This window comes from Saccopteryx leptura, chromosome 3 (genome assembly GCF_036850995.1).
Source record: "Saccopteryx leptura isolate mSacLep1 chromosome 3, mSacLep1_pri_phased_curated, whole genome shotgun sequence".
NCBI lineage: Eukaryota > Metazoa > Chordata > Mammalia > Chiroptera > Emballonuridae > Saccopteryx > Saccopteryx leptura.
Window position 1 is genome coordinate 153,549,324 of NC_089505.1, and position 24,471 is coordinate 153,573,794.

Sequence of the window (24,471 nt, forward strand, 5' to 3'; positions counted from 1 at the left end):
GCAATTCATGAAGAAAGACCCACACCCTGGTTCTTATAAGATCAGAACTCTGAGATTAAAAAGATCTTAAAAGTTTCAGAGAGAGAAAAAGAGATTGATCATACATAAAAGATCGCACATTTAAGTAAAATGATAATTGCATTCATCTTTTCTAGATTAACCGTCAAAAGTAGAAAACAACTGAGCAAGGTCTAGAAAAATATAAAAAAAATTATTTACAATTTAACATGGAATTTATCTGAGTATAAGGATAATATAGTTAAAAAAATTTGACCTTTCTTTTCTCAAGAGCTACTGAAGATTATGCTTTAAATGTGGAAATAAACTAAGAAAGAGGAAACAATGGCTCATGAAAATGTTGAGAGCGCCGAATCCTAACCACTAGACCACCAGGGAACGCCGGAAAATGTTGAATCTGACCCAAGAGACCAGTGAGTTGTATGCCCACGATGGTGCAGAAGAGCATGTCCAGGCCAAAGAGTAAAATAAAGCATCCAGATAGGGTCAAGTTTATAGAGGCCCAGGAAGGATAGCTCTAGGACATTAAATTAGCTGATATATAATCTTCTGTGTTTGAATGTTTTGTGAATAGATATAAAGTACTGTCAGAAAAATTTGGGTATAAATTAGTGATGAATAAATAGAAGTGTAAACCAGGTAAACTAGAGAAATATATATATATATATATTTGAGAGAAAGAGAGTCAGGAAGAGAGAGAGATAGGAACATCGAGCTGTTCCTGTATGTGCCCTGACTGGGGAAACAAACTGGCAAATTCACATTCTGGGGAGATGCTCTAAACCAACCAAGGTATCCAGCCAGAGCTTAATTTTTATTGATTTTTAGAGACAGAGAGAGGAAGGGAGAGAGAAAGGGAAGGGAAGCATTCATTTGTTGCTACTCTCAGTCATGGATTCTTTGGTTGTTTCCTGTGTGTGCCCTGACCTGGGATCCAACCTGCAACCTTGTTGTTTTGGGATGACACTCTTAACCAACTGAGCTAACCAATCAAGGCTGAGGAGTATATTAACACTAGGAAAATGGTTCAGCCTCATAAATAGGTTGTGAATAATACAAGCCAAATTGTAATAATATGCACATAAAAAGTGATTTAAGGCCTGACCTGTGGTGGTGCAGTGGATAAAGCGTCAACCTGGAACCCTGAGGTCACTGGTTCAAAACCCTGGGCTTGCCCGGTCAAGGCACATATGGTAGTTGATGCTTTCTGCTCCTCCCCCTCCCCTTCTCTCTCTCTCTCTCCCCTCCTCCCTCTCTAAAATGAATAAATAAAATCTAAAAAAAAAGTGATTTAATCTAAAATTTGATGTAAGCATGGGAGTAGGTATAGTGTGAGAGTGTGTGTGTCATAAGGGAAGACGTGGTTAGAAACACTAAATCCAAATTTTCCGTAGGTGGAATTCAATTGATTATACCTATTTCAGAAGCTTAAAATAAGAGGTGTTAAAGAGGTGTTATTGAGTTTGGGTGAAGGAGATACACAGTCAATGAGATTATGGTCTCTTTTTCGTAGGAAGCTAGAAACTTGAGCCTACACTGGCACGCATGTGGAGATATACAGGAAAGATTAGATAATGAATGAAGCATACTTTTTTTGAGAAGTACATAAGAGATGGTTTCAGAGGACAGCATTGGGCAGGAGTGTATTATAGATGCTGAAAGGCTGGATTCTGGAGGAAGACTTTCTGGGAATAAAGCTTTGTTCTCTCATTTGGTTACTGAGTGACCACAGGCAAGTTATTTAATCTCCAGAGTCTCAGTTTTCTTATCTGTAAAATGGAGGTAAGAGTACATATCTCACAGGGCACTTGTGAAAATTAAATGTTATTTAAAAAGTAAATAACTTAGTACAAGGCTTGGTCCCATAAAACATTATTAAAAATTATTAAAGGTTGCTATTATTATTATTGTGAACAACAATATTACTATAACAACTACTATTAATACTCCTCTGGGGTAATAAAGAAATATATACTAATTGGTGAAGTTGCAAATAAATTATTCTGGAATCAAGGAACTGAAGGTGTTATGCATGGCATAATTTCTACTCAGAAAAAAAAATTCAAGTTCTATTTTCAGAGAGAGGTAAGCATGAATTAGGTAGGTGTGTTGTCAGAGGAAAGTGATGAAATTTTATAATGATTATTACTTTGAGTAGGAAAAAGATTTGACCAGAGTAGCAAATTAGGACAGTAAGAGTTTTCTATTAATTAAAGTGAAGAATTTTTGTTTAAATGTGTGATTTCATTTGTTGCTACTTCAAACAAGTTGGTGAAGTAGTTTGTGCTTTTAATCTCTTCACCAGCCAAGACATTCCACCAACAAAAACTAGAAAAATCATCAGACTATGTAAAAAAAAATTGTTTGGTTTCTAGTGTCCAAAAGGTAATTTGCATTTAGCATCTGAAAAAAAAAACTATCATATTTTCCCATGTATAAGATGCTACCATGTATAAGGTGCACCTTAATTTGGGAGCCCGAAATTTGAAAAAAATGTATTACATAAAGTTATTGAACTCAAGTTTTATTCATCATAAAATTCACACAACTCATCACTATCAAAACTGCCATCCATTAGCTTGGCCTCCTCTTTGTCTGATAACAAATCACTGTCTTCATATATTGCCTTGTCCTCAGTTCCATCTATTGCATTTCAAATGCCACACTTTTTAAATGACTTGACAACAATCTCAATCTTGATATTATCCCAGGAGCTTTTTGCCCAGGTACAAACTTCTCCTATAGTTGGTTTCTTCACTCTTCCTGCTGATGTCAAATTGTCCCCAGAAATTTTCATTCATTGGTTCTATTAGTCTCTCATGGCAGCTTTGAAGGATTTGTTAATGCTGACATCAAGTGGTTGGAGCTGGGATGTCAAGTCTCCAGGTATGACAGCAAGTTTTGATTTTTGCTCTGCAGCAATCTTTTTTGTGTTTTTTGTAATGTGTGCCCTGAACTGATCAAGCACCAAAGGGCAGGTTTGCATAAGAGCGCACCTGGTCTCCTTCTCCAAACTTTCTCAGACTAGATCGTCATCTCATCCTGATCCAGTCAACCCTTGTCATGAACGTGGACAATCAGTCCTTGAGGAATGTCTCCTTTTGACATTGTTTTGCATTTGGAAATCAGCATAGGAGGCAGCTTGATTTCATTGGCACAACAAGCTAGAACAACTGTATAATGGCTCTTTATCTTCACATGGCTCAGGTCCACTTGTCTTCACAGTTACAGTTTTCACTCCCTTCTTATCAACAGTTCTGTTACTTGGAACATCAAATTGAAGGTAGACTTTGTCCATATTTGTAATCTGTCCCAACTCAAACTGATGTGTCTTCTGACATTGAATGACAAAACAATGAAATTCAAGAACCTTCTGCTCATAGCTTTCAGGCATTTTTTGGGCAAGTCTGGTGCATTTATACATGCTTAGTCCATTCTGTTTCATGAACCTGAAGCACCAATTGTGTCCTCATTTGAAATCTGTAACTTCTTTTTCATCAGAAATTTTTCTTGCCTCATGCTGAACCATCTTTGTGGACACATGAATTTCATTCCAATTGCCCTTAGCTCTTCAATCCATATCTTCAGTTCCCTCTCTAAATCAGGCCATTTTGCTGACTTGCCTCTCATGGTCTTCTTCTGCTCTGGCATTTCCAGTAGGGTTTTTTCTTCCCATAGCCAGTCTTGGATTGACCTCTTAGTTGGAGGAGGACCAAACTTAGATTCAGCAACACAATTTTCATTCACTTTTGCAAACTGGATCATTTTTAACTTGAATTCAGTACTGTACAAAAATATTTTCTGAGTCATTTCTGGGAAGAATATGACAAAACATAATCTACCATAATATACCAGTAACAAGTGCAAAACAATGAGCGCAAAGACAATAAGCGTGAAAAAGCAGGAAATGCAAGTAAAAAAAATCTACAACCACTGTATAAGATGCACCCCGTTTTTAAACCTGAAATTTTTAGAAAAAATGTGCATTTTATACATCGGGGAAATATAAGTTTAGGTTTAATTCTTACAAAATTTCACACCTAATCCCTTCAACATAATGCTTACTAATGTTTAGATTTTAGCTATTTTCTTGTACTTTCTTATATTTAATTTTGTTTTACATTAGATGTAGTTATTTAAAGTGACACATTGTATTGTGGATAAGCATATATGTTTTTTTAATCTCGTCCCTCCCCCATAGACATATCAGTGTAATTGACTAGCTTCAAAGCTCTCCAAATGGAACATCAGTGGAATTTTAATCATATACCAGGTCTGAGGTCTGAAATTCTCTTGAAAGGCCAAGAAAACATAAACTGTAAAAAAGCAACAAACAATTTATAACTTTGAGTTTCCCTATTCATTTGTTGGTATATAAATAAACTAAATACTTGGTTATTCCTAATCACTTTTTTTAAAAGAGGTAGAGACTCAGGGAGAGGGACAGCTAGGGAAAGACAGACCAGAATGGGGAGGGATATGAGAAGCATGAATTCTTCGTTGCAGCTGCTTAGTTGTTCATCAGTTGCTTTCTCATATGTGCCGTGAGCTACATCAGAGCGAGTGACCTCATGCTTAAGCCAGCGACCTTGGGCTCAAGCCAGCAACCTTGGGCTTCAAGTCAATGACCTTTGGGCTCAAGCCAGAGACCATGGGCTCATGTCTGTGATCCCATGCTCAAGTCAGCAACCCCACGTTCAAGCCAGATGAGCCACACTCAAGCCTGTGACCTTGAGGTTTCAAACCTGGGTCCTCCTCTTCCCAGTCCAACACTCTATCTACTGTGCCACTGCCTGGTCAGGTTAGTCACTTTTTTATTGTCTTGTTTCAGTTACACATGAGGTTGAAAAAAGATTTAGAATAAGAATAAAAACTAATTTTTTGTTAAATATTATAAACTCATGATTTTGTTTTAATCAGCAACAAATCTGTACAAATAGTGTTTTAAATGACAATTACTAACTACAACTGCCTTCATTACACAGTAACATTTATCTCCTTGACACTAACATATTCTTATAACTCATTCCTTAAAGGTACATAGACTTCCAAAATAAAAGGCCTATGTACAGTACTAAAAAATAAAACTAAATATAGCTTAATTTTGGAGAATTAAATATTTTAAATTTTTAGGTATTTAATAGAAAGTTTAAAGAACACTGAAAGTATAAAAATACTTTTAGAAAACTACTTTACTCTTTAAATTTTGGATCTACATTTTTAAACTCAGAAACTCACATACAATTAAAGTGATGCAACAAAGATGTCCATTTCTCTGAGTGTTTCAATGGTAACCAGTAATCACTAGAAAAACAACTTACCTTTATGTGACTTAATGTAAATGTTATTTTTTCAAGTTCATACAATGTGGGTGGGTTTGAGCTAATTGAGATGGAAATTATTGAAGAGATGACCCTTTTTTCTTCTTCAGTATTATCATAACTTTGAGATTCCAGTAAGAAGTCATCAGACGATGAAAACAAGGGGCCGATACTCTTATAATATAAAAATGCAACTGCAACATTGCCTATAAGTCAAATAAGTGTATTTGGTGAAATTCTTATAAAACAAAAATATATTTAAGCTCTTAAGCATGATTGAACAGACAAAATTTTTTCTAAGAAAGTCATACGAACACCCAAATACTGAAGTGTGAGTCATAATAAGTCCATGCCTGCATTATCAAACCATATTAAGACATATTCTCTCATTTCTATGTCTCTGAAATTGATTATGGACTGTAACATCTGCTTTGCACAAACTATACTTAAGAGAAAAATAGTCTTAGGTAAATTTACATTCCAGTCCTGACTAAGACCTAAAGTGTAACATGTATTCACTCAAAAGAAAAAAATTTTGAGTTATTACTTTGCTGTGCAAATATATGAGTTAGAAAGTTTTGAGGAGAAAATTATTGAAGACTTACAGTATTAAGAAAGTTTAGAATTAAATGACTTATGAGATCCCACTGAGTTCAACCTCATGCCCATTGGAATGTTTTCTGTTTAATATTGATAACATATAGCAATGCAGTCTTGGGGGAAGAAATGCATTGTTTTTTGAAGCAGCTATTTATCTGCACCCCTCATGTTCCCCAAATGCAGTAATCAGCACATAGCCCAATACGAGAAATGTTACCTGACCAGTACATACCATGTGACTCTTTTTTCTTCAGCCTGGACACTACACTTACATTAATGTATCTCAAACTGCTTTGGCTATTGTAGCAGCTCATTATCACTGATAATAAATGTATAAACAACTCACCATGTAACTCTAGTATCTTTTAAAATTCCTTCTGCCCCTTAGATCATATTCCTTCTCTGTTTTATAGAATTATGAATACTAAATTGAGACTTCACAGTCAGACTTAACTCTTGGAATCAGAAATTCTGCTTTCAGTCATTGCTCCTACTTGTATGGCCAATGATAAAGCAGCTAACTGCTTTGAACTTTAGCTTTCTCACTCTTTAAATGACAGTAGTAACACACTATCTATTTACTAAAATAAAGTGACCAGTGAAGAAATAAATGAGAGAATCTTCTGTCAATATTAAGACATATTATTATCATTATTGTTACTAACTAGAGACATTATATGTTTGTGTTAGATACTTTGACAACTTAGGAAAAAGTCTTTTATATTCATTTGCTCCCTCAAATTTGTGACACCAGCAAATATTTGAAAAACTAAATCAAAATTATAAATACAAATGTTGATACTATAAAAACAAAACACTGTTATGCAAAGCTGGAATTCTCCACAGCACCATATCACACTAATAAATAATACTCTCTGTGTATGGTTATGTGGGCTAGAAGTTGCCAAGATGTATTGCTATTTATATTTTCTATTTTAACCTAAAAAACAACACCATAAGCATTGCTAAGATCCTTGCTGAAATTCAGATATATTACATAAAGTGTTTTCTTGAACTGCCAGCCTAGAAAACATATCAAAAGGTAAAGGGATTAAGTAAAACAAACAAACAAACAAAAAACTCAGACACAGACAATAGTATGGAGATTGCAAGCAGGAAAGGGAGGTGAGGGAGGTAGAAGAGGGAGGAGGGTAGATAAATGGTGATGGAAGGAGATCTGACTTGGGGTGGAGAACACACACTACAATATACAGATAATGTATTATAGAACTGTGCACTTGAAACGTATATAATTTTATTCACAAATGTCACCCCAATAAATTCAATAAATAATTTAAAAAAAGATATAATACTAGTAAAACATAATTGGGCTGGTGAAATTATGATAACTTGCCCAGCCTTTTCTATAGATAGACCAGGGCTGGAAGCAGGAGCTGGAAACCTTTTAGGTCAACTTGACCTAGTCCAGTAGATGAAGAAGTCTATGCAATAGTGACTTCTTGGCCCTGGCTGGTTGGCTCAGTGGTAGAGCATCGGCCTGGCATGCAGGAGTCCCAGGTTCGATTCCCAGCCAGGGCACACAGGAGAAGCACCCATCTACTTCTCCACCCCTCCCCCTCTCCTTTCTCTCTGTCTCTCTCTTCCCCTCCCGCAGACAAGGCTCCACTGGAGCAAAGTTTGCCCGGGCGCTGAGGATGGCTCCATGGCCTCTGCCTCAGGCGCTAGAATGGCCCTGGTTGCAACAGAGCGACGCTCCAAGATGGGCAGAGCCCCCTGATGGGCATGCCGGGTGGATCCCGGTCGGGCCATACAGGAGTCTGTCTGACTGCCTCCCCGTTTCCAGCTTCGGAAAAATACAAAAAAAAAAAAGTGACTTCTCAAAGGTTGTAGTAGAAGATGGTCCAAAATCCAATGAAGCACCAAAAAGATAAGATGAATTTTTATAATCTGTTAATCACTCCTATCCTTTCTAAGAGAAAATATTAAACATCAACTTTTTACTTTGATAAAAAGAGATTTATGCCAAAAAGAATGCTCTAAAATTCATCTTTTTACCTTCTATCTGAGCATTGTTCCAATATTTGTTGATTCTCATCATTTTGAACTTCTTTAATTCCCATGATTTCTTACTAATTCTAGGCCTGATCTAGAGTTTAACTCATAAGATCTATAACTTCTTTTCTAAAGCTAAGGGTTCATTCACTAATGATAGGGACTAAAATTGAGCCTATAAAAAAAATAAAAAATCCACCTGTGTCTTCTAATTTTGTTTTTACTAGCAAAACTATGCGGTTTTTAATGAAGGCATATTTTTATTAATATTTTTTTTCAATAAATGAATAATCACTTCATGGAGTGAGTTTGATCAGTTTGTGAGGCTTGTCATTATTTTTAAGATCCCACCATAAGAAAAAGAAGTTTTCTCCCTCTGCTTTTTTTAGAGCTCATACACTGTTTCTTTCAAATGTCAGAGCTTATATACGTGATCATTAAATGTAGCAAAGTACTATACATTCAGACAGGATCTCTTCAAGATTCCATGACAATTTCATCACCTGTCACTCTGATAAGTATTTGTAATGTTTTTTATTTTAACTCTTAAACACTACTCAAATCTTTGAAAATATGGCCATTTAACACATTCTTTGGATTTGTTCCTAAATATTGGATGTGTTCTTGGTTAATTAGAACATAATGTAATAGGGTAAGAGCCATGGGTTCAATGGCAATAAGCCTTAGTTATTTTTGCTTTGTTTTACAGCCATCTGTTATCTACTTTTGAATTAAAAATAACAAGAAAAAATGGAGAGGATGGTCTTGATGGATTAGAGCAAAAACCCACATTAGTGCTGTGAAAAATTTTTTTGAAAAGACATTCTTTTGAGAATGAATGCACAGCATGTTTTTGTCATAAAGACAACACATCTTTTTATTAAATGATAACTAAGAAAGAGATTATATGTATGCTATTGTATATATTTTTCACTAGTATTTATGATCACTAATACATTCTTGGGAAAATATTGTGATTCATGTTTTTCCTAGGTACTATATTTTAAACTACTATTCATGGGAAGAATGACCACAATTAGTTTTCTATCAGCAGAGATTTTTTTCTAAGTGCATTGCACAAAAAGGACAGATAAATGGTTAAATTAAAATAGCAGCTGCTAGCTTGCTTGTGTTTAGGTGACAAGAAAAAAACTTGCTGGGTTGATTTCTTTGTCAACTCCTTTCTAGTGCTAGTTCTGTATTATCTGTTAATAAGCGTAGATGAATTTGTTAAATTCTGTTTCTCAGTTCCATTATCCATAAACAGAAGAAATTAGGTTAGATAGTCATTATATTACCTGCTAGTCTAGCATTCTGTGATTCCATTTCCTAATAAATCCTGCTTTTAGTTTAGTTGCAGCCTAAGAAATGATAAGGGGGAAAAAATTTCAAGCCTAAACCATAAATAACTTTCTGTGTTTTTGAACATTATATCTGTCTTCCTTACACCTATTCAGTCTCACAATGAACAATAGAAAGGATTACTTAAGAAGAAATATCAAAAACTATATGCAAATTATAGCATCTATTGACTGCTGCAAACCAAGTAATAAAAGCATATATTTTTTTGTATATTTTCATTAGAATCTCAGCAATATCAGACAGATCCAGAGTTTGGAGGTAAGACAAGAAGAATGTAGACATTGTAAGTTAAAATTCTCCCCAAGTATTTATATCAGAATGAAAATAACAAGTACCACTATGTAAATTCTATCTATAAACATCAAATAATTTTCTATATGAAAGCACACATATTATATGTACAATCAAGTGCATGATAAGTATTTATTATAAATCCTTGACACTGGATGTAAGATTGTTAAAGTCCTACCATCTGAATCATCTTCAGCTTTTCTCTTTGGAAATATTTTTATATAATCTCCATCCACATTCATATGGGGATCAATATGCTTCATATGATGTGAATCAAAATAGAAAGCTTTGAGAGCTGAAACAAAACCATGAAACATTATGAAGTTTTTGAAATTAGTTAGAGACAATTTTATCTGTTACTGTATTTCAACTTCTTATCATGACAGGTAGAATAAAACTATTCTGAACTGTTTGGATATTATGATTTATATCATAAAACCTAATTCAAGTTTAATTATTTTATTTTATTTTACTGTAGTTTACATTTATCTTTAATAAGTTAAAGTTAAAATGTGTATGAACATAAGAAAGCTATATATTATAATTACCAAAGTAAAGAGTAATTTTATAATGTCTTAGAGGATGGTATCTATCATATACTGTATGAAGAGGGATTGAATTAAATTCCTGTAAAACAATTTACTTACCTGGTGTATTTTCACCTTTTTTTCATGCAAAAAAATCATGGAAATGCATGCTCCTATATATTAATCAGAATGCTTGTTACTTTAATTTTGAGTAAGTGATGAACCCTGATGAGATAATGATTTTTGTTTCATATCTGTTGTTGCATAGAAGGTTGTGACCCAGAAAATATAGTAGAGACTTATGCAATGATTATTTTAGAAAATGTACTTTGTTTCTTCTGAACTACCTATTTGGTATGTTCAATTTGAACCAATATTCCTAGTGTTTTAAGTGTAAATTTGCATGAAGCAGAAAATAATCTAACCTATGTTGTTTCCTTTATATTACCAAAAGTATTTCTACAGAGACATTTAAATATACTATAACGAGAAAATTTGTTTGTCACTATCATTGGTGAAGGGATATCCTAACAAGTTACAAGATGACTGACTAGGAATAGCAAGGGAGTAATGTATTCTGAGCATTTAAATGCTAAACAGTTCAAAGAGGGAAAGGCAGAGATTGTAGGAACCAAACATACTCAGGTATTCATCCTTTTTGCTCATCCTTTATTCATGTAACTCTTGGGATATGCATCACCATTCATTTCTACATTGATAAAACAATTGCCTATTTAAACAACAGTATTTTAAATACTCTCCTTGCCTTTTGAGAATGTCTTGTGTGGAAAATGCTATTGCTTTGAAATTGACCTTAGCTTCTTACCTACATCACTTGAATCAGTAGCAAACTGAGTAGTCTTTTGAAAGTTCTGAGAAATCCTTAAGGTAGCTTGTTCAGCAGTATGCATCAGTTTTGTAAGATGAGTTCTTCTATGAGTCACAGGTAACTTGTCCCAGACTAGAAGTGTATTTTTTTGAACAAAATTATTCACAGTTTTTACAAATTCCTGTTGAAAAAATGTGTATTTGAAAAAAGAAAATGTTGGAATCTTTCATTAATCATAGATGTAAGGGAAAATTTGAAGCTCAATAATATTGAGTTAAAGTTCAACATACTTACAGCAAGAATTGAATTAGAAAGGTTGTCTTTGTCTAAGTTAGTGCTATTCATGTAACCCAGTGATAGTGATGAGTTTGCTAATATTTCTATGTACGTAATTATATCCACCGGTGAAAGATCTTTCACAGAATTCCTATAGATTTCTTGTAGTAAAGCCACAGGTTGGTCTATGTGTCCAATCTAAACAAAAATAAGTAAAAAAATAAATAAATAAATCCAGTTTAGAGAACTACTGAACCTTTTCAAGAATAAAAATTGTATATTAAATTTATTTCAAGTTTGGTTTTCTTGTCCTACACATTAATAATTTACCAGACTAGTCTGACTAGGAGGTGATGCAGTAGATAGAGCATCAACCTGGGACTCTGTGGACCTGAGTTTGAATCCCAAGGTCACCAGCTTGAGCATAGGCTCATCCAGTTTGAGCACGAGCTCGTCTGGCTTGAGCACAAGGTCACTGATCTGAGCGTGGAATCATAGACATAATCTCATGGTTGCTGGCTTGAGCCCAAAGGTTCCTGGTTTGAAACTCAAGGTCACTGGATTGAGTAAGGGATCACTGGCTCAGCTAGGAACACCCTGCCCCCATCAAGGCACATATGAGAAAGCAATGAAGAACTAAGGTGCTACAACTATGAGTTGATACTTCTCAGCTCTCCTTTCCTGACCTTCTGTCCTTGTCTGTCCCTCTCTCTCTCACTAAAAAAAAAAGTTACCAGACTAAACCCAAAATCCAGAAATTATTTATAAAATCTTAGCAAATAACTTTAAAGCATAAAAATTATGTCAGGAAAGGAATAGCATGTTTGAATTAATTATTTTTAAAATTAGCTTTTAAAAATTATAATAGTTATAACTTAATTTGAATTTGATTTTAATCAACCAGAGAAATTTCTTCACAATGTGATAAAATAGAAATTGCTTTAGCTGATTGTTAATTAGTCATGTTGAGATTCATACTTTCAATCACATGACAATAAATTTATAAATGCCCTACTTTTTACTTACTCTTTGAAATATTTAATATAGAAAACAAAAATTTATATTTATTCAATTGTGGCTCCTTAAAATGCAGCAGTGGACAACCTGGGCTCAAAGTATGATTTTGCTATTTTATTAATCAACTTTCTTTACATATTGAAAAATAATTTCCAGTATTTGATAGTGTAAAGTAACATAAGTTAAATATGTGGAAATCTTCCTCAAAACTTTGGGGATTTTCAGATTAATTCTATCTGAAAATACTTAGATCTCTAAATATAAATAGTGTCAACTTTTCATGAAAATCAACTGCTTGTTAAATTTTTAAAATTTGAAATTGAAAAAATTTTAACTAAAACAAATGTCAAAATAAAGTAAAATTTTAGTTCAACTAGTCTACTTACTTGTGTTAAAATATTATCAATATGTGCAGCAATACAGGTATTATCTAAATGGCAGTTTGCATTCACATTTTCTGTAGGGAAAAAATAAGTTTTATAGTGAATTTTAATAACACTTTTCCTTATAATGATTATATTGATTCCACTGATTTCTCTTATTTATTTAAACATTAAAAACACATTCTTAGTGACTTTTATTTTCATTTTTATTAATTAAAATTTTAATTATTTTTATCTCATTATTCATTTAAAAAATTTTATTCATAATAAAATATATTCATTTTTATTCATTGAACACACAGTATTTTATGCAAAATGAAAGACTGTAGTTACTATAAGGAATATATGTATGTTAACTGCATCAAACTGTGGTCTACATCTTCTATAAGAAAACAATACTTTTACTTTTCTAATTTTATTTTATAGACAATGAACGAATACTGGCACATTTCTTGGAAGGTGTAGCTCTTTGACCTTGTGTAGTGCATATTTCATATCGTTCTTTGATGATTTACCTTGGCAGTAAGTGCCATCATTCGGTGTGAACTGTGCTTTTCCTGTGGATGTCTGATAACCTTCTCTGCAGGAGCAGTTATACCCACCATCCACGTTTTCACATACTGCATGATCCCCACAGTCAACTGATTCACTGCACTCATCTATATCTGGAAAATTTTTAAAAATTAACCTTTTAATTTAGTATTCATATAGATGCCACATTGCTAAATTATTATTATGTACAGTTAGTGATTTCATAACAAATATTATAAGAATGCAAGGAAAACCCATCATTTGAAAACTTGACAGAACTAACTTAGTTGCCTATACGTATTTAACCCTGATTTGGTCAATGCATTTTAACAGTGTATTAAAAATGTTATTCATGGGCCAAATTCTTGAATTATTTTCTGAATAGTATGACTCAGCAACACAGTCATCAATTTGTCAATTTTCATCGTTGACTATGTAACACTTAGTCCTGCTTTAATAAAAACGCAATTTTTAAAATACTTTGTTTTCTAGTATTAAACTTAGTTACAATGACTTAGTTTAGATAAATCTGGAGGATAAAAAAAAAATAGCCCACTTTCTTTCCAAAGCTTCATTTTTGCATGTAAGTTGACCTAAAAATTAAGATGTAGCAGAGTGTTTGATTCAACTTCCTTAAAATTTTACCACAATTTATTACTATTGTTTAGGTTATATTATATTGTGATTCTTAATACACAGCCAGTATAGATAAAGTAACAAATTATACAGAATTAAGTTTTAGATTTTTCAGTAGCCATATCTCAAAGCCACAATGAAAATGAGAGATTTTAAGGTCACATAATTTATACTCTTAATTTAAAATTTTACATACTGCACTGAGATATGTCTTAAAGTAGTAAATACAGTATAAATATACTATGTTAGATTAATGAATAAATCTGTACTCTTAAGTATACAATTTTATTTTTTTAAACTAATAGAATTGCACAACACTGCCATAAAAAAAAGTAATCAAAGTTCAACTAAAATGTAATCTAGTTAGTTATTTTGTATGCAGCTGACACTAATTTTTTACTTTAAAAATGCAATAAAAGTATAGAAAAACACTGAAATACAAATACCACATAAAACTCAAAACTGACAATAAACATGTGCCAGAATCTTAAAGAAATTTTTCTTAATTTGAAAAAGTGATGGTATTAGACTACAAAGACAATCAACAGGCCTGAAAAAAAGGTTGAAAACCATGTTCTTCTGTCAAGTCGACACATTCATGACCTGTACTAGCCAGAAATCAGAGTAAGCTACTTTTAAAGAAACAGGACTTATCCTTATACTCTTCCTCTCATTCATTTTTATATATGTCTTCAGAAACTGCCACTTCAAATGAAGGAATAAAGGACAAAATAAAGTAACATATGAGTAATAGCAGGTTGACTCTTAGAATATGGAGAATCATCAAGGAAAGCATTCCAGGTTGAGCTGAGGAAAAAAAATAAAAACCAAGGTATGGGGTGCAGAATAAGGTTATTATTTTACATGAAATCAACAAAGTGAGAAAAAAGTATGAGAAAGCAAAAGATTAGCCCTTCTTGGAGCAATGCTTAAGAATGTAACCAAATGCGGAAGTCCCTCTAAAGGAAGTGAGAACACATCCATGAAGGATCATGAACAGAACAATTTCCTTCATGGATAAGAAAGCTATGTATTCAATACCCATGTTTCATATTTTTAAATGCCTTCTATGGTTTAACAGAAAACATGGTGTTGATTCTCTCAACTTCAAAATACTGTATTTTTGTTGGGATATCATTGACATATCATATTTTTTTATTATTATTTTTCTTAAGTGAGTAGGGAGGCAGAGAGACAGACTCCTGCAGCGCCCTACTGTGATCCACCAGGCACGGCCAGTAGAAGGTGATGCTTTGCCCATCTGGAGCATTGTTCTCTTGCAACTAGAGCCAATCTAGTGCCTGTGGTACAGGCCATGGAGCTGTCCTCAGTGCCCAGGCCAACTTTGCTTTAATGAAGCCTTGGCTATGGGAAGGGAAGAGAGAGATAAAGAGAAAGGAGAGGGGGAAGAGTGGAGAAGTAGATGGGCACTTCTTTTGTGTGCCCTGGCCAGGAATTAAACCCAGGACTTCCACATGCTGGGCTGACCCTCTACCACTGAACCAACCAACCAGGGCCAAAATGCCATATTTAACAATTGATCCATTTTTTCCACTACCACTCTAACTCTCGGCTTAGTAATGCTAACTAGATTTCTTTAAATGCAAGCACATTATAAAAATCATTTCTTGGCCCTGGCTGGTTGACTCAGCAGTGGAGCATTGGCCTGGTGTGTGGAAGTCCTGAGTTCAATTCCCAGCTAGGACACACAAGAGAAGTGACCATTAGCTTCTCCAATTTTCCTCCTTTTTTCTCTCTCTGTCTCTCTCTCTGTCTCTGTCTGTCTGTCTCTCTCTCTCTCCTGTTCCTGCAGCCATGACTTGAAAGGTTTGAGCAAGATGGCTCTAGATGCTGAGGATGGCACCATGGCCTCATCTCAGGTCTTAAAATAGCTTGATTGCTGAGCAACAGAGCAGTGGTCCCAGATAGGCAGAGCATTGCCATGTAGGGAGCTTGCTAAGTGGATCCTGGTCAGGGTGCATGCAGGAGTTTGTCTCTCTGCCTCCACACCTCTAATTTAATAAAAAATAAAATTAAAAAATAAACCATTTGCTTGTTTTGCACATCAAAAAATTAATTTGCTACATTTTCATTAATAAAGTTATACTTGCTTTTCATGTCTACAAGCCAACCCAGAAGAATCTTAATTTTCTTACAAAATATGTTCATAATTGTTTTTATAATTTTCATCAATAGTTGAATTTTATAAAGTTGTTTAACTGACACAGTACAAAGAAGAGATAAAATATTTAATTACTGGAAGTAATTTGTGGAGACAAAATTGAATATTGATATTATTCAAAGTCAAGGAAATAATCTGAAACTATATGAGTACCCAAGGAAATAGAACATAATAAATTATAAGAAGTAAACAGAGCTCTTAAGCACAACAGTAAAGATGGAGGCATTCTTGGGTTCTACTCATTTTGCATTGGGAGAGTCACTTTAGTATTAGATGCCACACTTTTCCTATTCGTGAAAAGCAAGTCTGCGACTAGGTCTGGGAAACTGAGCATTTAAGATTTATTTTACTGTAATTCCAAGGTGAAGAAAATTCTGACCAATGTTAAATCTCACTCAAAGCCTTCTACAACAAAATTACCTTATCTGTGTTAAATAGTATTTAAATATAGAATCAAGTTAAAGAATTTTGCTTGGGTCATTCCTTACCCTGAATTGGAGTTTTTCATGATCTATTATAGAGGTTTTTAATGACTTTAATGATCAGACATGTCAAATTAAGTATCAGGTAAACTTTCAAATTAGAGACAATATACTACAAGGTGATATACTAATATCATATAAAGGGAACAGAATTATGGTTCTCCATTCAGATTCCCTGAGGATTATCATAGTGCACAACAAAAATTGCTACAAGACCAGAAAAAAAGAAATAGCTGCTGTGCTTCTCAAAAAGGTTTAATCCTTAAGGACTACAGAATTGGTGAGAAATAACAATTTTTCAGAGACTGAGCTTTTCACTGAATAATCCATCAAACAAAACAGGTAGAAACTGAATGACTCGGTGTAGGGTATTTGGTTTTAATGTTTATAGTTGGTTTTTCACTGATTACTTAAAATAGCTATAAAGGAAATTAATGAGAAATTAGGGCTATTCCAAAACATCTCAATAATAAATAAACATTGGGAAAAAGAGTGCAAATGTATTACACCCGCATGAGATGTTGACATTAAATCATCTTTGTACGTGTTTTTTTTTTTTCATCTCTGCCTGTTATTCAGATCTTTTCTAATATAGGAATTCTATACTTGTAACAAACACAGAAACAGCCCTTTGTGAATTGAGGCATGTTAAAAGTAAACATGATCAAATGAAAATGCAAGATGTCTTTTAGAAACAGGAAGGAATAAAGAGCTCAGTTAAAACTGTATTAAATTCCAGTGATTAAGATACCACAAGTTAGATTTCTTTCACTTACTGGAACATTTCTAATAAAACTAACAGAACAACATAATTAGAACTTGACTACCAAAGGTAAAACACTCACATTAGAAAACATTCTAAGAAGACTAGCAACAAGAGTATAATAAGCTCAAGAAGAACACAGTGAGCTTGTGTACTGGAAGTTTTCTGGGCAGAACTTCATGTTTATCTTATTTCCTTAATAATTATAAATTTATACTCCAATAAAATAATTTTCTGCAAACACTAAAGATAAAATTATCATTCAACAAAATAGTATTATTTTCTCTTATTTTAAATACTTTATGCCCTCTGAAAGCTTAATCCACTGTATTTGTATAATATAGACCAATGTGTGAGATTTTAATGCCCCACTCATTTCATTCCCTCATAGAAATAACAATGGCTTTCTAGATACAAGACTGAGATCTAATTTTCCCTTTATCTTAAATGAATTGTTAGTAGTCTGGCACTTCCCTTGGCTATAAAATGAAGAGAACAAAATCTTCTGTTTACATAGCAGAGTAAATGTTATAAGCCACAGCTGCATGAGACATAATAATTTCTTTGATACAGACATTTCACTGATAAATTTTCTTTGAACATTAGCTCCTAGCTCATCATGTTGTTAATATTGCCAGACTTCTACTTAATTTACCGATGAGAACCTCACTAGGGATCTAATCAGAGGCCTTTATGTGATCTAGAGTTATCTGACGATCTGATAACTCAGGTCTCTCTCTTTTATCTAACTATGTAAAGTAGAAGCAGCATATAATTCCTGTCCACGTTGCATAGAAAAGTTGAGTTCTAGTTTCATATCTGCCCGTGGCTATGTGATTTAACTCTTTGGGCCTCAATTCATTTACTGATCTTCTAGACAATTACCAATCATACTAGTTGTGGTTAAACTGGATTTTTTTTTATAACACAGGTAAAATGATTTATGATTTATTTTCAAGGTTAAAAGTTTTCACTTTAGATAATTTGCCTTTGAAAATTATTCATCTCTTGAAGTTTCTAAATAATCTTTTTTTCTCAGACTGTAATCTAAACTCTGGAAAGTCTGATAACTCAATGCCTAACCAAATTACAATAGCAGGACACTTAAAAACATCTCCCATAAACTTTCTTCAGACTTGGTATGATAAATCACTTAAGGGTTAAATTGAAGTTAGTATCCCCCCAGAGAACATTTTAGTGAAACTAAAATAATTTTTCAAGTAGGATTCTAATGTTCAGAAAACCTTAATGCAGATCTTAAGTGCGACTAACATTTTGAAGGAAGTAGTAAAACACTAGAACAATTATTTTGTAAGTAATGCCTATTTGAACATATTCTAAGAAAATGTAAAGCCCATTTAAGTATGCGTATTTATAAAGGCATCACTATTTTGTCATGTAAATAATTTTTGAGTTATTATTTTAAAGTGTAAATAATTTTTCTGTTGTTTGTCATTAATTTTGTTTTGTAAACTATTTGATTTTTCTCAAAAGATCTTTTTTTCTTATATCCTTGGATAAACATGCAATAGTAACTTATTAAACAACATTGGAGAAATAAAGGAATTAATAAAGTTTCTGAAAGTATTTACAAATAGGGTATAACTAAGGACTGTCAGAATTTGGTTTAAATATTTTTGAGTCTATGGCGGTCATAAGCATTAAGAAATAGGTACACATTTTAAGTGAGAGAGTTGACTTACCTATGCAGACAGTTCCATCATTAGTGATAAATTTGTCTAGGTTACTGCTGGATCTAAAGCCAGGTGCACACATGCAATAGTAACTTCCTTCTGTGTTGGTGCAGTTAGCATTTTCACCACAGGACTGGGTTAAATTTCCACACTCATTATCATCTGTAAAAATACAAATTTAAAAAATGATTTTTATATAATTGAGGTGAATTTATAATTCCATTAGTATTTGAGAATTTTGATTCTCAAATTTAACAAATTATTTATTACAGTACATAGTTTAAGGTAATATAATGTTTTTCTAAGAAAAGTTAATATTAAAAAATTCACATTTCACACTTGTTTTATTCCTGTTTATAGTGCAAAAGCTTCTTTGTAATTGCAAAACAAAATAGAATCTCTTACTTCAAAAGCAGCAATATAGCTGTTGAATCTATATTGAAATATTTTTCATGTTTTATATGTAATTTAATTATAATAGTGTCAATTTGTAAATTTACAATACTCATTATAATCACTCAAAAAGTATTCCATAAAAAAAAGCATTCCATAAAAATGGAATTCCATAAATATAAAAAACCAGTGATAACATTGACATGCTCTAAACATGTATTTATTTTTACTACTTGTTTCCTAAAGGAATTTTGAATTATTAGCTCTACATCCTTTATTTACTTAATGAATTAATTCATTACTATATGCATTATGTTGCTCTATAGAAAAGTACACAAAAATTTATGTATGGCCTATGGTCTTTAGCCTTATATTATATTATTTATTTATTTTGGATTAACATTCTTCTTTTTAAAAAAATTTATTAAATTTATTGGGGTGAGATTGATCAATAAAACCATAAGTTTCAAGTGTACAATTCTATAATACATCATCTGCATATTGCACTGTGTCTTTACCACCCAAAGTCAAATCTACTTCTGTCAGCATATATTTGACCTCCTTTAACCTTAATTACCCAACACCTTTAACCTCTGTTAACCATCACACTGTTGTTTGTGTTTATGAGCTTTTGTCTGTCTTGTTTGTTCATTTGTTGCTTTCAGCTTTATACCCACATATCCGTGAAATCATCATTCATGGTGGCCAAGAAATGGAAGCAACTGAAGTGTTCTTTATAAAAGATTGGATAGGCCTGACCTGTGGTTGTGTAGTGGAAAAAGCGTCGACCTGGGACGCTGAGGTCGCCTGTTCAAAACCCTGGGCTTGCCTGATCAAGGCACATATGGGAGTTGATGTTTCCTGCTCCTCCCTTCCCCTTCTCTCTCTCTCTCTCTCTCTCTCTCTCTCTCTCTCTCTCTCTCTCCTCTCTAAAAATTAATAAAAGAAAAATTTTTAAAAATTAAAAGATTGGATAAAGAATATGTGGTACATACATATAGCATATATATATGCTACTCAGCCACACATAGACACACAAAAGATAAAACACTATTATTTGTGAAAACCCTTGGATTTTTGTAATTTGTCAGAAAAATATGTAGTTCATAAACCCTTTGTAAAATCAGAAAGCAGATTTATATTTTCTGACAAATAAATAAAACAGAAAATAAGTTCTTTTCAGAACTGATCATGATAGGCTAGAGGAGAAAGAGATTATTTTCAGGCTGCATTACATCCGGTTGTGCGTTGAATTATATCTCCTAAAAGATAAGTTAAAGTCCTGATTTCATGTCTGTGAATGTAACGTTATTTGATATAAGACCTTTCCAGATATAATCAAATTAAGATGAGGTCATAGTGGGTTATCTGAGCCTTAATCCTGTGACTGGTGTCCTTAAATATGTGGGAAAGTAAGACATGGTGATACAAAGGTGAAGGCTATGTGCACACAGAGCAGAGTATGAAGTGATTGCAGCTGCAAACCAGGGATACCCCATGTAGCTGGCAACCAGAAGCAGCCAGTAAGAGAAAGGAAGGATTCTTCCCTAGACCCATCAGAGGAAGCATGGCTCTTCCAACACTTTGATTTCAACTACTAGCCTCCAGAACTGTGAGAGAATACATATGCATTGTTTTGAGGCACCAAGTTTGTATTACTATGCTAGGGCAGTCCTAGCAAAAGGACTAATAGATTCAAACTGGCCAATGAATGATAGGTCAGTATTAGTAGACAGAGAGAAGGAAGGTCTCCAAAGAAAGACAAAATGTTGAGCAAAAGTGCAAGCATGAGGGAGATTGAGTCTTTCTAGAGGCAGAGGGAAGCCTAATTAAGGAGCAGAGAGAGAAATTATAGGGGGAGAAGTGTAAGAACAAGTCAAGCTTGAAAAATGTCTTAGGTTTTTATTCTTCATTTTAATTAAACCAAGTTTAAAATATTCTTGAAGGATGAATAGTATAATAACTAATTTATATGCAAGCTACTGCACACATATAGTGATAACTAAGAGTAAGAGATTTCTTCAAAAATTTTAGAAATATTAATTAATTTAATTCTTATAGAAACTCTAAGAAGTCGGTACCATTATTATCCAAAGAATGAGGAAAATAAGGCATAGAGAGTAAAGGTAATTTGCCAACATCACACAAGCATTTAGCTGCAGAACCAGATGTTTTGATTCCAAAGCTGTTCTCTTAACTATTACACCCATCTCTCTCTGAGTATTATTTTTAAAAGCCAAATATATAATAGAACATGTCTAATGAATCATAGATCTATTTGAGAGAAGAAAAGGTATGGATATAGTGACTTCGGAAAAAAATAAAAACTTTATTTGCATTTTACTTTTAACTTAAATTTTATTTTCATTTATTCATTTTCAAATATTAAGGATATCAGTATAGAAATTAACATATTTTTTAAAGATTTTAATTTATTTATTTTGGAGAGGTGAGAGAGAGAGAAGGGAGGAGGAGGAGAAAGCATCAATTCCCATATGTGCCTTGACTAGACAAGTCCAGAGTTCCAAACCAGTAACTTCAGCATTTAAGGTCAACACTTTATCCACTGAGTCACCACACATCAAGCAGAAGTTAACATTTGTCAGAAAACTAAAGGTGTATTCCTCTCTTTTTTTTTTTTTTCTTCACAAATGACTATCAAGAACAGGTCAGGTAAAATTTGCAAATCTTAGCATTTCAAGATATTCAATCTGTGTAGTTCTATTCAATAATTGTATTTAAAATTTATATTTTTATCACTTTTATTATATTGACTATAACAAGCCAACTTCTATAAACATATGAAAACATGTAATGACTCAGGACAATAAAAGTTTATTTAATGCTACAGTCAGAAACCAGGGTTAGTGTTCAGGTTGATGGTGTGGTTTCTTCCCAAATGGTTTATGAGCCCAGGCTTATTGTAACTCCACCACGGCCTCCAAGTTGCTTGTTTTCATTCAGGTGGAGAGATGGGGTTGAAGAGCATAAGAGAGTATGGGCTTTGTCTATGTCATCCATCACTTTCATGTACCTTCTGTTAACCAGAGTTCATCCAAATGGCCACACCTAACTACAAGGGAGGCTGATGGTTGCAGGCCAGTTGTGTGCCCAGGAAGAAGAAAGAAGAGATTTTAAACAAAAATAAGTACATCTTTGATGTACTTATTTTTTTCATACTTATAATGATACTTGTATAATGAAACCAGATATATATAGGAATACTGAAAAAAATGACCAAATATAAGAAAATCTATTTGATTAATAGCAAAGTAACATAAATTAATTGATTAGAACAAAAAGGAAGGTAAACTATACTTTTGAAATTATTGCAATTTCATAATAAATATCATTTGAATTAGGCATATTCATTGCATTAATAATTTTACTCTTCTCCTGGCCAACTGTTTATTGTGTATATGTTTTTAACTTTTTGATAAAGAACTATGGCAGTGTCTCTGCCTCCTAGACCCTGAACATCCTGACAGAAAGATGAAGATGTAAGCACAGAACAGGAAGCTGGGTGCGGGGAAAGAGGCCTGCAAGGGTGAACAACGGACTCATTCATTTCACTTGAGTGAAGGGAGATTTCAGAAAATATTTCACTGGGCCTTGAAAGAGGAAGGTTATCTGCAATATATTTTTATATTATTCTGTTTAGATATAATTTTACATATTATGAAACCATTAAAAGATGTCATGAACAGAAAATAAAATAATATGATTGATGTATTTTCACCTCCTATCTGACTAAAAGTAGTTTCATAGCTTATTGCTTCCAAGGAACGAACGCTCTTTAAGACATGACTGTCATGGTTGTCTGATTAACATGACTACGAACTAGCATTCAATGAAGTTCCCCAGTGGACCAGCCACCATGCTAAGCACATGATCTGACTTGCATTTTTTAATCCTCATATAAACCCTATGAGACATACATTATCTTCATTTTACAAATGAGGCAATTGAAATAGAAAACGTTGGATTACCTTGCTTCAAGAAATACAGCTAATAAGGAGCAAAGTTTGATTCAAGTTTAAGGTGTTCTAAATGTCAAAGTGATCTTATTTTTTCTGTATAATACCTTATTCAAATGGGTCATAGTAGTTATAACTATCATTTATTGAGTGTTATTATGTGCTAGTTATTGTGATGAGAAGATTATTGTCAAATGAAAAATGCTTTGTGCCTACCGGAGAAGGCTGTGAAGAAGATAAAGGAGCTGGTATGCAGACAATGCTGAGACTGCTACCTAGCATGCAGAAAGTGCTATACACAGATGTGTTAACCTTATTTTAAAATGTTATTATTTTTATATAAGTAACAAGAAATCAAATCTTATTACACCTTATTTAAATTCTTAATAGCTTCCTGATGTTTATTATGTAATGTAAGGTCCTTCATAAGTAAATGAGACTTACCTCTTCTCTATGTAGAAGTGAGCTTCCAAAGTCTGGAACTCATTTAAATATGCATCCTTACATATATATAACAATAAACATATTTGTAAAAAATCTATAACGTAAGATCTCAAAATGCTTAAGGATCCCATTAGGAATAAATGAAATACAAGAAAAGATCAAACTACTTTTCCCATAATTCAGTTTAAAAGTTACAGTAATTTAATACTTCTTATCTACTTATTGGAATTTTCTTAAAAAAATGCTGAAAGAAAATAAAAATCATTTGTAATGCTCTTACACTTATTTTTTGAGGCATCTCCACTTTAAAGTTAATTCAGACGATGCAGGATATCTACTTTGTATATGGCTTCACAGTACCATTATAATAACATTTTTTGTAAGAATTAGTCCATGTTACTAAAAGTTATTCAAAATATCAATAAAATAATAGCATTTTATTTTATGTTGTATAAAAAAATACAGTTTACTTCACAAAAGAACTCTGGAAACAGACTTGCAAATATTTGACACCTGTTCTTGACTCTTTAGTATTCCATGAGATCCTAAGTGCAACAAATGTTAAGACTTTCATGAGTATGAGGGTTTTTTCAACTCAGAATCTACCTTATGGTAAGACTCCTATGACATTATGTGAGATTCCCTTCTTAGCCTGAGGCACGCCAGTCTCTGAAACAAACGAATGAAACATTACCTAGAGCAGTGGTTCTCAAAGTGAAGATTTCCTAGATT

At 33.1% G+C, this 24,471-nt stretch overlaps 1 protein-coding gene across 1 annotated transcript in view; it reads right to left on the reverse strand.

Moving 5' to 3' along the window:
- Positions 1-24,471, reverse strand: part of ADGRL4 (adhesion G protein-coupled receptor L4) — a 133,187-nt gene that overhangs the window by 40,535 nt on the left and 68,181 nt on the right. Inside the window, exons 3-9 of the mRNA XM_066376637.1 lie at positions 18,935-19,087; positions 13,153-13,302; positions 12,641-12,711; positions 11,256-11,435; positions 10,959-11,142; positions 9,784-9,900; positions 5,340-5,545 (exon numbers count right to left, since the gene is read on the reverse strand). Of these exons, the coding sequence (XP_066232734.1) occupies positions 5,340-5,545; positions 9,784-9,900; positions 10,959-11,142; positions 11,256-11,435; positions 12,641-12,711; positions 13,153-13,302; positions 18,935-19,087 (1,061 nt within the window). The remainder of the gene's footprint in view (positions 1-5,339; positions 5,546-9,783; positions 9,901-10,958; positions 11,143-11,255; positions 11,436-12,640; positions 12,712-13,152; positions 13,303-18,934; positions 19,088-24,471) is intronic.